The 13,400-nt window shown below is 40.1% G+C and overlaps 1 protein-coding gene across 2 annotated transcripts in view; it reads right to left on the reverse strand.

The window, feature by feature from the left end:
- CACNB2 (calcium voltage-gated channel auxiliary subunit beta 2) overlaps positions 1 to 13,400 on the reverse strand; it is a 449,947-nt gene that overhangs the window by 424,542 nt on the left and 12,005 nt on the right. For both annotated transcript variants that reach the window (XM_055429533.2, XM_055429550.2), the window contains exon 2: positions 11,227 to 11,319. In XM_055429533.2, coding sequence (XP_055285508.1) covers positions 11,227 to 11,319 — 93 coding nt within the window. The remainder of the gene's footprint in view (positions 1 to 11,226; positions 11,320 to 13,400) is intronic.

A 13,400-nucleotide genomic window follows, 5' to 3' on the forward strand; every position in this document is an offset into this window, starting at 1 on the left:
CAGTCCAAGGGACTCTCAAGAGTCTTCTCCAGCACCACAGTTCAAAAGCATCAATTCTCCGGCACTCAGCTTTCTTCATAGTCCAACTCTCACATCCATACATGACCACGGGAAAAACCATAGCCATATGTAAAACAGCCAGTGGGAACTTGCTGTATGATGCAGGGAGCTCAGTCGGGTGCTCTGTGACTACCTAGAGGGGTGGGATGGGGTGGGAGATGGGAGGGAGGTTCAAGAGGCAGGGAACATATGTATACCTGTGGCTGATTCATGTTAATGTATGGCAGAAATCAATACCATATTGTAAATCAATCATCCTCTAATTCAAAACAAATTTTGTAAAAAGACATGTTAAGGCTAGTGATTTGTTGAAGTACAAAATCGAACTTTTAAAAAATACTTTCTAAATTACTTATGTCAACTCAAAGAAAAATGTACAACATTCTCAGTAACATAAAGGCATATACCATGGAAAGGACAGCAAAATTTTTTTAAGGCTCAATATTTTTATACTGCCATATTTAAGAGTTCATAAGAGAACTCAGAACCAATTCTGCCATTCACAAAATCTAAATGAATGCTTAATAAGATATAAAGACATTTACAGGAAATCACAGTGGCAATAAATCTACTGCATTATTATTTATAGTTGTGTTTGTGATGAATACAGCCTAACACGGCAACAAGCCAGTATTTCAGGGCTGAGAGATTTACCCAACCTTAAACATATCAGTCCACATAGGCCTGGAGTCTGTAATCATTATCACAGTTTAATCTATCTTCTGCAAAACAAAACTAAAAAATAGACTGTGTGTCTCTGTGATTAATCATTCATATTTAAAGCCAATCGGAACGAAGTAAAGGTCTAAAATAGCAGCTCCAAGAAGATGGTACTGGAAAGCAATGGAATGTGTTTAGAATACCGTGTTCCGAAAAGCGTCATTCAACCTTCTGTTAAATGTGTGGTTCATTCCATTTTGTCATCCTGATTTGTATCCTGAAGCCCTTATACGTGACAGGATTACTTCCTGACAATAGCAGCATACATAGGTTGATGAGCAAAATCCGGGATTAGTTGCAAAGTTCTTCCTCTTGAACCTCCTCCCACCCACTCCCTCCAAATAATTATGCTTCTTGCAAAGTCCAAGAAGACTTGTTGATTTCTAGGTGGCTCAGAGGTTAAAGCGTCTGCCTCCAATGCGGGAGACCCGGGTTCGATCCCTGGGTCGGGAAGATCCCCTGGAGAAGGAAATGGTAACCCACTCCAGTACTCTTGCCTGGAGAATCCCATGGGCAGAGAAGCCTGGTAGGCTACAGTCCACGGGGTCGCAAAGAGTTGGACACGACTGAGCGACTGTACGGAATGGAACGGAAGGTTCAACTTTCTGCACAAAGGACTCCAGTTGGTACTCTTGTGTGTGTTAGTCACTCAGTTGTGTTCAACTCTTTGTGACCGTATGGACTATAGCCCTCCAGGATCCTCTATCCATGGAATTCTCTAGGCAAGAATATTGGAGTGGGTAGCCATTCCTATCTCCAAGGGATCTTCCCAACCCAGGGATTGAACCCAGGTGTCCTGCGTCCCAGGCAGATACTTTACCATATGAGCCACCAGGGAAGCCCAGTTGGTACTTGAGGGTGACCTATCAAAATTATCAGTGGGAAGAGCTGGTGAGTCCTGGATACACTTGGCAGAGTACAGCCGAGAGTTTGGAGGATGGGGTACCCTGAACCCCGAATGAATGCTGCCAGGCTGTGAGATCATTAAAATAAAGCTAGCTGGCAGTTATCCCCATAGCATTTGGTGTTCATCCTAGGAATACTGTCAGGTATATGAACATAACCAGGGAGAACATGTCTTTAAGAAAATGAAGAATTACCAAGAGAGGAAGAAGAGGAGAAGAGGGTAGAAGAGAGAAGTAATGGGACTGAAGAAGCAGTTACTAACACTGCCACCCCCCACAAGCTGCTTTTCACTTTGATGACTAGCACTTCTTTGCAGATGTACATAGTTCCTCCTGACCTTGGCAGAATCCAAGAATTTATACAATTAGCCATTCTTGCACAATCTCCTAAAAAGAACAGCACAAATGTTCTATCCTTCAATGCCAGCAGGCTTTGCTGCTTCTACCCTCCTATTTTTCTTCCAGTAGATTAATTTACTTGCTTAGGTACCGATGTAAAAATAAATGACCAGCTCTCCTCTTCTCTCTCCCTCCCCATCTCTGACAACAGAACTCAGATTTATTTTTTCCTTTCTTTAGATGAAGTTGGGAGGAAACAGCCAATTTCTATGAAAACTTAATTATCTTCATCAACTAGAAATTTATGCTGGGCACGAAATGCAAAGGATTTTAACAACTGTAGCTTTTCCAGGTTTATTATTATGAGAAATGAAGTTCTCTTATTGATGGATCTGTGCACAGCACAGAGCCAAAGAGTACAAACAGTTTATACTATAATCAAAGACAGCCTGGATATCTTAATTATCTTAATAATAAATCCAGGATAACCACAGCTTGATATATTAAATAACTTTTAGGACATGAACACTCTGAGCAGGAATCTTCATTAATTCTAATTATGGTGCCTATATGTCATGTTTAACACTTTCCCCCCCTTAGTAAATTAAAATTAAAGTGCCTATTTACAAAGCACAGGCCCTAATGAACCAAAAAAAAAAAAAAACATTTCTAAAAGAATCTGATGTTAAACCCAGGTGCTGTATATGTGTCTAACTTTACTCAGATTCACAGTAAGAATGATTTATGGGCCAACATCAGCCTCAGTTAAACCTCAAAACCAACTGGCATGATACTGCAGGTGATTCAGAGTTGAGTTCATTTTCAAATTTATTTTTTCAAAAACGGAGGGAAAAAAACAGACTTTCACAATTCTAAAAAGTGCCTGTTTCTGTGACTTTCGTAGTAGGAAGGAAAAAATAGACAGTCTTCCAATCATACTTCTCAGGGACCAGTAAGAGTGACAGAGTCTGCAAAAATGGTGACACCAACTGGGAATCTGAGCAACTTTTGAGGAGAGAAGAGGGAAATGACACTGTCTTCTTTTTTAAAATCATGATGCTAGGGAAAACTGACAATGCTAGTGACATCCTCACCTTCCTATAAGGAAGGAAGTTAAAAGAATACCTTTGGATTCATCCTAAAACACTGGTAGGAATCTTTCTCCACGTCTTCTTTGGCTGAAAGAAGGAAGCACTTGCAATTGTTTTTCATTTTGACCTTTGTTACAAAGGAGTGTAGCATCATCAATAACAGCACAGATTCAGAATCAGCCCCCTGGATTCCAAACTTACCTCCCATGAGACTGGATGAGTTACCTCTCTGGGTCTTATTTGTCTCATTTGTAAAATGGAGCTATAAATAGAATATACAGTAAATAATCATAACAGTCAACAACCATTATAATTTCCTCTGCCATGGTCTATTTCTTATTCAGGTTTTAACTAATGTTCTAAATATGGAATAATGTTTATAAGTAAGAATAATAAACTCTTAAACAGTATTTTGTAAAGAAGGCAGAGCACCAAAGAATTGATGCTTTCGAAGTGTGGTGCTGGAGAAGACTCTTTAGAGTGCTTTGGACAGAAAGGAGATCAATCCTAATGGAAATCAACCCTGAACATTCATTGGCAGGACTGATGCTGAAGCTGAAACTCCAACACTTTGGCCACCTGATGCGAAGAGCAGACTCACTGGAAAAGACCCTGATGCTGGGAAAGATTGAAGGCAAAAGGAGAAAGGGGTGGCAGAGGACAAGATGGTTAGATAGCATCACTGACTCTATGGACGTGAATTTGAACAAACCCTGGGCAACACTGGAGGACAGAGGAGCCTGGTGTGCTGCAGTCCATGGAGTCACAATGAGTCATGACTTAGTGACTGAACAACAACAAACCAGTATTAACTAGATGGCAGGTACCGTCCTAAGCAATTTACCAGTTTTTACTCATGTGATCCTTACAACCAACTTTTGAGGTGGTCACTGTTTCCCAGATGAGGATGCTCAGCACACAGAGATGAAGCCACTCGTCCAAGGGCCAGCTAGTAAATAACAGAGGCAGAATCCAGACTCAGACTGGCTTCGGAGCCCAGGCTCTTATCACTATCCTGCTTCTCTCTTTTTTTAAATGAATATCAAAGATCTATTGAAACAAATGTCAAGGTTGGTATAAACTCACTTTTTAAAAGGCTGGTATGGAGCGTGTGAAGCAAGAACATCTGTACCCTGCAACACTAAACATCTTTCCATCCAAACTTGGAAGATCTGCCACGCAAATACGGTTCCAGTTGGTGGGAAGATGAGACTAGACTGCAGATGTGCCATCCGTTGTAGAAGGAAGATACAAAATAGCTTCCCTGTAAATTACAGAAAGTACCTTTTCCAAACGCATGCTGTAAACAGCAGATACTTTAACACAGAGCATTAATTATGCACCACATACTAACACAAATTACCTCTGAAGTGGCAGACTACATCTAAGCATCTAAGCTCCTCCAATTTAAAAAAAATTCTCTTCCTGCCTCATTTCACCTAGTTATTATCATACTTTTTTACATGTGTTAAAGTTACAAGGAAGTAAGCTAATCATATCTAGGGGTGAATTCTAACTAGTCAAAAATACCTTCGCTGGCATTTTCTATATTAGCCTGTCTCTCATACCCATACCTATTTACAAAGGAAGTCAAACTGACAGTAAAAATTAATCTTCTTCTTGAAGAAAAACCTTTGATATAAATTTGCTAACATCATAATTTATATAACATAGAACTATGAAAATTCTAAGTTCAGTATGTAGTGAAACTATCTTGCATCTCGGTAACATTTTAAGTACAACACCAAGGAATGAGACTTAAAAAGCAAACAGCTCAACCACAGTTAACTTTCCTTCTAATTGATGTTCCTCCTTGCAGTTTCCAAAAAGGAGTTCAATATTTGAAATATTTGATATCCAAGGCTGGAGAAGACTCTTGAGAGTCCCTTGGACTACAAAGAGATCCAACCAGTCCATTCTAAAGGAGATCAATCCTGGGTGTTCATTGGAAGGACTGATGCTAAAGCTGAAACTCCAATACTTTGGCCACCTCATGCGAAGAGTTGACTCACTGGAAAAGACTCTGATGCTGGGAAGGATTGGGGGTGGGAGGAGAAGGGGATGACAGAATGAGATGGCTGGATGGCATCACCAACTCGATGGACATGAGTTTGAGTGAACTCTGGAGTTGGTGATGGACAGGGAGGCCTGGTGTGCTGTGATTCATGGGGTCGCAAAGAGTCGGACATGACTGAGCGACCGAACTGAACTGAACTGAAGGTCATCTAGGCTGCTAGTTCGCAACAACCTTACACAAAGTAGAACCTTACACAGCCTATGGGAAGCCCCACTGATATCAGTGACACACAGCCAACAATCTGTGTGGACCACGACTGTGATGTGAACCTCAGTGAACAGTGACACTCACTGATAAGAACTCAGACCCTTCCCTGAGCTTCAGCATGGAAACCACGTCCTGGGAGAAATGAACTAAGCTCATGAGGGAAAGAGCCTCTCATCCCCATCTTCGGAATATCATGGACTTTAAACAGGTCAATGATGTGAAGAACCAGAAGCTGCATTATTTGGTTAGCTTAGGGTGAACTGGTCAACCAACACAGTGGCGTTCTGATCTAGAAAAGTTCTTTTACAGTAGCTGTTATCCTGTTTGTGGACCTAAAGCAGAAACATATCTATAGGCAATCGTTCCTTAAGGCCAATGAATCTTCTGAAAGAATTATTTGGTAGTGGTTTAGTTGCTAAGTCGTGTCCGACTCTTCTGGACTGTAGCCGGCCAGCCTCCTCTGTCCATGAGGATTCTGTAGGCAAGAATACTTGAGTGGGCTGCCAGTTCCTTCTCCAGGGGATCTTTCCAACCCAGGAATTGAAACTGGGCCTCCTGCATTGCAGGCAGATTCTTTACCAGCTGAGCTATGAGGGAAGCCGAAAGAATTATTTAGAGCAACACAAACATATGATGGTCAGAAATATACAACTAAAAGTTTGGGGAAAAGAAACCATGCTTTTACCTTTCTACATGTAGCCTTCTTTCCTTCTCATCTTCTAACATATTTCAATATGTTCCAACATATTCCAAGCAATAGTTCTAATTTTCCAACAAATAGCTATAGGCCTGATTACAATGACTAATGGGCATTTACCATAGAGAGTAACAAAATACTCTCATATGATTGTTCAGATTCTAAATTTATACATATGTATTTATATATTTTATAATGCATATTACATATACATTTATATAAGTTTATGCCATACAATGACACATATTTATATCATACAATGCACCCTAGATCCAGCCACAGGTAAACTATGGCTTTGTTATCAAGGACATGGATATGAATACCACAATGAGCTATGACTACTCTGTTGTAAGAATGACTGAAATGAAAAATCATTGACAATACCAGGTGTGGGTGAAACTATGAAGCAACAAACACTGTTCTCCACTGCTTGAGGGAGTGCAAATTGCTTCATTCCTTTGGATAAATGTTCTGCAGTATTTACTCAAGTTGCACATATAACCTAGCAGTCTATTCAATGAACAACAATGTATTCACATGTAAGATCACAGGAAGATACAGGAATGCATGTCACAGCATGGCTCTCAATAACCCCAACTGGAAATGACTCAAAATCCAGCAACAGTAGAGGAGATAAACCAGTTGTGGCATGTTCACCCAATGAAATACTGTACAGCAAGGAAAATAAGCCAGTTATTGAAACATACAACATCAATGAATATAACAATGGTAAGGTCGTCTAGTCAAGGCTATGGTTTTTCCAGTGGTCATGTATGGATGTGAGAGTTGGACTGTGAAGAAGGCTGATCGCCGAAGAATTGATGCTTTTGAACTGTGGTGTTGGAGAAGACTCTTGAGAGTCCCTTGGACTGCAAGGAGATCCAACCAGTCCATTCTAAGGGAGATCAACCCTGGGTGTTCATTGGAAGGGCTGATGCTAAAGCTGAAACTGCAATACTTTGGCCACCTCATACGACGAGTTGACTCACTGGAAAAGACTCTGATGCTGGGAAGGATTGGGGGCGGGAGGAGAAGGGGACGACAGAGAATGAGATGGCTGGATGGCATCACTGACTCGATGGACATGAGTTTGAGTGAACTCCGGGAGTTGGTGATGGACAGGGAGGCCTGGCATGCTGTGATTCATGGGGTCGCAAAGAGTTGGACACGACTGAGCGACTGAACTGAACTGAACTGAAGGTCGAATGAAAGAATTTAGTCAGAAAATAACTCCATTTATACAAAATCCACAAAAGAGGCCAAGTGAATTATGGTCTCAGAAGGAGGGACAGTGTTTGCTTACCTTTAGCATGAAGGAAGAATTACTGATAGAGGTCAAAGGGGTCATCTTGGGTGCTAGTAATACTGATACCTATTTCTTGACCTGGCAGTTGGTTCACTTTGTGAGATCTCAGACTGAACACTTACAATTTGTGTATTTTTCAGTATCTATGTTACTTATCAGTAAGAATGCTTATTATCTTTTTAATTAAAATTTTTGTTTCGGCTGCACCATTCAGCTTGTGGGATCTTTGTTCTCGAACCAGGGATTGAACCTGGCTCCTCAGCAATGAAAATCCTGAGTCCTAACCATGGACTGCCAGGGAATTCCCAAGAAAGTTTAAACATTAAAATTTAAAAAGTTAAAAGTTAAAAATAGGCCTTTTACAGTTATTTTAAAAAACCTTTTAAAATTATATTAAAATTAAAAATAATATTTTTTAAAGAAAAAAATAGATTTACTTTCAAGCCCAACTGTCTACATATGTAGACAATTGTATTAGTTTACTAGGGCTACCATAACAGAACAACAGAAATGTATTTTCTCACAGTCTGGATGCTGGAAGTTCAAGGCCATGGTGCTGGTAGGGTTGTTTCCTGCTGAGATCTCTCTTCTTGGCTCAGGGACACCTACCTTCTCCCCACTGTCCTCTCAATGGCCTATTTCTTATGCATGTACATTCTTGGGGCATCTTCTTTATAGGGGCAGCAGATTAGGTCCCCACTCTTATGACCTCATTTAACCTTAACGGAGAGTTATGACCAACCTTGATAATATATTAAAAAGCAGAGACATTACTTTGCCAACAAAGGTCCGTCTAGTCAAGGCTATGGTTTTTCCCGTGGTCATGTATGGATGTGAGAGTTGGACTGTGAAGAAGGCTGATTGCCGAAGAATTGATGCTTTTGAACTGTGGTGTTGGAGAAGACTCTTGAGAGTCCCTTGTACCGCAAGGAGATCCAACCAGTCCATTCTAAGGGAGATCGATCCTGGGTGTTCATTGGAAGGACTGATGCTAAAGCTGAAACTGCAATACTTTGGCCACCTCATGCGACGAGTTGACTCACTGGAAAAGACTCTGATGCTGGGAAAGGTTGGGGACGGGAGGAGAAGTGGACGACCGAGAGTGAGATGGCTGGATGGCATCACCGACTCTGTGGACATGGGTTTGAGTGAACTCTTGGAGTTGGTGATGGATAGGGGGGCCTGGCGTGCTGTGATTCATGGGGTCGCGGAGAGTCGGACACGACTGGGCGACTGAACTGAACTGAACCCCTTTACTACCTTAACTGCCAAGTACAGTCAGATTGGCAATTAGGGCTTCAACCTATGAACTCTGGGAGGGTTCCTAATTCAATCTATAATAAAATCTCTGACACTCTCTTAATTAAAAAAAAAAAAAGAATCCTTTTCTTTATGTAAAATGTTCACATTTCAACCTCTAAAATATTTAAATCTCATTAAGACCACCTCAAAGTACCAGGTGTTTCCCAAGTACTTTAAAGTCTTCATCACATACAGTTTGTGAAAATGTTTAAATCTAAGGTTTTCAAAATTACATGGAAATTATTTTTAATTCAAGGACAGGGAAAAAACCTAATTATATTTTTAAATAGAACCCGGTTTTATTGACAAAACACCATTCCAATACCGATTATACACGAACTCTCGCCACAGACAAGTAATGAATACAGATGCGAGTCACCTGCTTAACAAAACAACTACACATGGTAAGAAGGAAACACTGAAAAGGAGTACTTTCAAATGATTTAATGTAACACAGACTTATTGTTACCACCTACCCTGCATTTCTGCAAATCCTCCAGTGAAACTTTAATCTATTAAGTATTTAGTAATGCCAGGGTGGCTTATGCTTATTTTTAAATGGTCACAAAATATGAACGTGGTTCTAACGGAATAGAGAATAAATTATCCAGGGGAAAATATAGTGTCTGACTCAGCATTCATGCCAAAGATCCTGGTTATCCTTCTGTGACAGGATCAATGGGGCACCTTAGGGTTCATGATGCCTATATAATTATACCCCAAATCTAGGTCACAGCAAGCACCTTATTACACTGAGATTCAAAGAGCTAAACCTTTATTTCAAGGAGACAAACTTTTAGGATAGTCTTTTTTCCAATCTGCTTACATGCTCACATATGTTTTGGCAATATATATTTAAATTAATACTAAGTCACTTGGTAGCTCTTTATCATTTATAACTGTTTCATGCACATAATCTCATATATCACCAAGAACATAACGCAAAAGGAAGTTATCGGAAGGAAAAACAAAGTCCAGTTACTTTATGCAGTGTAGCAATCCCTATGGATTAAGTTACCAAAACTTCATGAAAGGAGAATTCAGAGTCAAAGGGACAAATGGAAAATGGTGCCCAACAACTGTCTTAAAAAGATATTTTTTGAGTTCAATGAGTCCCAATTTATTTCTATCACAGTATGTTTGCTCACTAGAAACACTGCAATTTTTCTTTCTATGCAATTTTGACCAGCTACCTGTCACTCTGCAGGGCTTTGCTGCAGCCTCTATGTTTCCTAAGAAGCTTATTTCTCTCTGCTTCAGATCTTTCAGTCTTCAGTCCAGCTGCTAACTAACCTGGGGGGAAAGACAAGGGGAAAGGACCCCAAAAGTAATGAGGAAATGGTTTCCTTTCCAACAGAGATGTAGCAGCTCTCACGGCAGCCAATCATCATCTCCAGGAGTGAGATCTCACAGACAAGAGATGATTTATCAGCCTGCTAACTAAAAGGGTGGTCCTTGCACCAGGAAAGCAGAGTCACCCTAGCAAGTTCCTCCCACATTTCCCCTGCCACTGACAAGCATCAGCTTCAGATGCTCGTGTACCTATACCTGATGAGATTTTAGCCTCACCTGTAACCTATTGTCCTCAGAGATCTGGTTGCCTCTGCTCTTTCTCTGGGAATAAAAGTTCTTTCTGTAACCAAGGACAAGAGTGTTTTAATGTTAGGGATCCTGACACTGCTTAGGGGGCAGTCCCAAACTCCTGAGCAAGAATCCACATGAACTGAGATAAAGGCTTTGTCTCCAAAGGCAGTTTCAGTTATGACTCCAAGATACCCTGTGCTCTATTTGACCTCAGTACCCTAAGCCTTTTCAAGAGCAGGGCTAATCTCTTTTCCAAGCCAAGCCCCAGGTGGGAAGAAGAAAACTCCAGCTGGAGGAACACCATTATCTCAACTCACAGCAGGCGGTATGGATGCCTGCCACCCCCCCCCCCCACCACCACTTTCACTTCCCCAATGAACCCCCCCAAACCTGGAATCATTTCTACAGGAGTTCACTCTGTTATGAAGAAATCCTTTGTAATGAAGTTTGCATTTCTTTTTCCCCAACATGCTGGGAAAGAATATAATTACGACATACAGTCTCACTTAAAATTTAAATATATTAATTAAGAAGCTCCAATACTTTGGCCACCTGATGTGAAGCACTGACTCATTGGAAAAGACCCTGATGCTGGGAAACACTGAAGGCAAGAGGAGAAGGGGGCGACAAAGGATGAGATGGTTAGATAGCATTACAGACTCAATGGATATGAGTTTGAGCCAACTCTGAGAGATAATGAAGGACAAGGAAGCCTGGTGTGGTGCAGTTCATGGGGTCATAAAAGAGTCAGACATGACTTAGTGACTGAACAATGAACGATTATGACACTCAATGGAACAATTTTCACTTCAATTAAAAGTAAGTACAATAAGACTGTATAAATCATAGAGATGACACTGTTAAAACCACCTCTTAAACAAACAAAACCGAATTCATTTTCATAGACTTCTTCAAACTGAATTAAAAAGCTCCTTTACCTGACGAACGAAGCTATTTGAGGTAGTGTCAGAAGAAGTGCTCCCATCGGATCCTTTAAATCTGTTTTTCCTTCTGGCTCCTTTTCCATATGACTACAAAAAAGAAAACCAAAAGACAAATGAGATTATTATTAGACCTTCACACAGGAATCTAGCCTAGTTCCAGAAAATGTTCTAGATCAAGACAAAGAATAAATTGCCATCACATGAGCATAATTAAAAAATTATTGAAGACTAAATATATTCCACTTACATGTGGAATCTAAAATATGACACAAATGAACATATCTATGAAACAGACTCACAGACGTAGAGAACAGACTTGTGGTTGCCAAGGGAGGTAGGTTGGGGAGATAATGGAGTGAGAGTTTGGGGTTAGCAGATGAAAACTCATATATAGGATGAATAAACAAGGTCCTACTGCATAGCACAGGGAACTATATTCAACATCCTCTGTTCAACATAATAGAAAAGAAGATGAAAAAGAATGTATATATGGATATAACTAAATCACTTTGCTGTATAGCAGAAATTAACACAACACTGTAAGTCAACTATACTTCAATAAAATAACATTTTTTTAAAAGTGATGGTGGAATCACAAATATTTATTTCAAGTCAGTGACTTTATAGGGAGGAGAGGGTTCTGGAAAAAGCATTTCACAGTTGGTGAATTGGGCTTCCCTGATGGCTCAGTGGTAAAGAATCTGCCTGCCAATGCAGGAGATGCAAGTTCAGTCCCTGGGTTGGCAACATACTCTAGAGAAAAAAATGGCAACCCACTCCAGTATTCTTCCCTGAGAAAGCCCATGGACAGAGGAGGCTGGCAAGTCTCCGGGGTCACAGAAGAGTTGGTCATGACTTAGTGACTAAACAACTACAACAACTGTTGAATTAAAATAATTTAAGCTCTGTTAGCATATCTCTGGTCAAGAGGCAAAGGCCACTAAAGATAAGGCATTAAAAAAATAAACATTTACGTGTAGGAGGGACTGGGGCAAAATTACTATGAGAGGAAAGCTACTTGTGAAAACCCTTCAGAGAGATGAATGCAGTTGTTGCTGGTCAGTCACTCAGTTATGTCTGACTGTTTATGACCCCATGGACTGCAGCATGCCAGGCTCCTCTGTCCTCCACTGTCTCCCAGAGTTTGCTCAAACTCATGTCCATAGAGTCGATGATAACATTCAACCAACTCGTCCTTTGTCACCCCCTTCTCCTATCCTCAATGTTTCCTAGCATCAGGGTCTTTTCCAGTTAGTCAGCTCTTCACATCAGGTGGTCAAAGTACTGGAGCTTCAGCTTTGGGATCAGTCCTTCCAATAAATATTCAGGGTTGATTTCCATTAGGATTGACTGGTTTGATCTCCTCGCTGTCCAAGGGACTCTCAACAGTCTTCTCCAGCACCATGGTTCAAAAGCATAATGAAATACTGTTTCCCAGCAGTGCTGAACAGCCCCTTTTTGGTTCTTTTCATGTTTTAATTTGTAATTCCACAGGTATTCCTATATTGGTGTGGTCCTTGCACATGGTGGCTCAGGGACCTTTACAATATAAATTCTGACTACCTTTACATATAGGTAGATTAATATAGGTTGATCAATCTAGATGAACTATGAATGAAGCACAGTGTCAATTCTTCATATTGTATGGATTTAGAGATTGGTTTTGGGAGATTGCAAAAGAGCTTTGGAAGTGGTAGTGAATTACACGAAATTAAAACCTTCTATAGTTTTTCTGGCCCATTGTTGTAATGTTTGAATATGATGTGAAAAGCTTGTTCTTTTGTTAATAGGAATAGAAAAGAGTTTTATTTGAGTTGCTGAGAACTACAGCCTGAAAGACAGTTTCTCAGATAGCTCTGAGGAACTGTTCTGGAAAAGCATGGTTTCCACCGCAGTTTTTTTTTTTTTTAATTTTATTGAAATACAGTTGATTTACATTGCTGTGTTACTTTCTGCTGTATAGCAAAGTGACTCAGTTATATATATACACACAGACACATATATATTATTTTTCATATTCTTTTCTATGATGATTTATCATAGTATATTCCCTGTGCTATATAGTAGGACCTTATTGTTCATCTCAAAAGCCTGCTTTTTAATCACTCAATTATTCTGCTAAGAAGGCAAGAAAAATAAATTTTATGGAATTGTAATAATAAGTAGTT

The sequence above is a fragment of the Moschus berezovskii genome, chromosome 15 (genome assembly GCF_049115385.1).
Source record: "Moschus berezovskii isolate FMDL1 chromosome 15, NW_MosBer_1.0, whole genome shotgun sequence".
In the NCBI taxonomy this organism is placed as follows: domain Eukaryota; kingdom Metazoa; phylum Chordata; class Mammalia; order Artiodactyla; family Moschidae; genus Moschus; species Moschus berezovskii.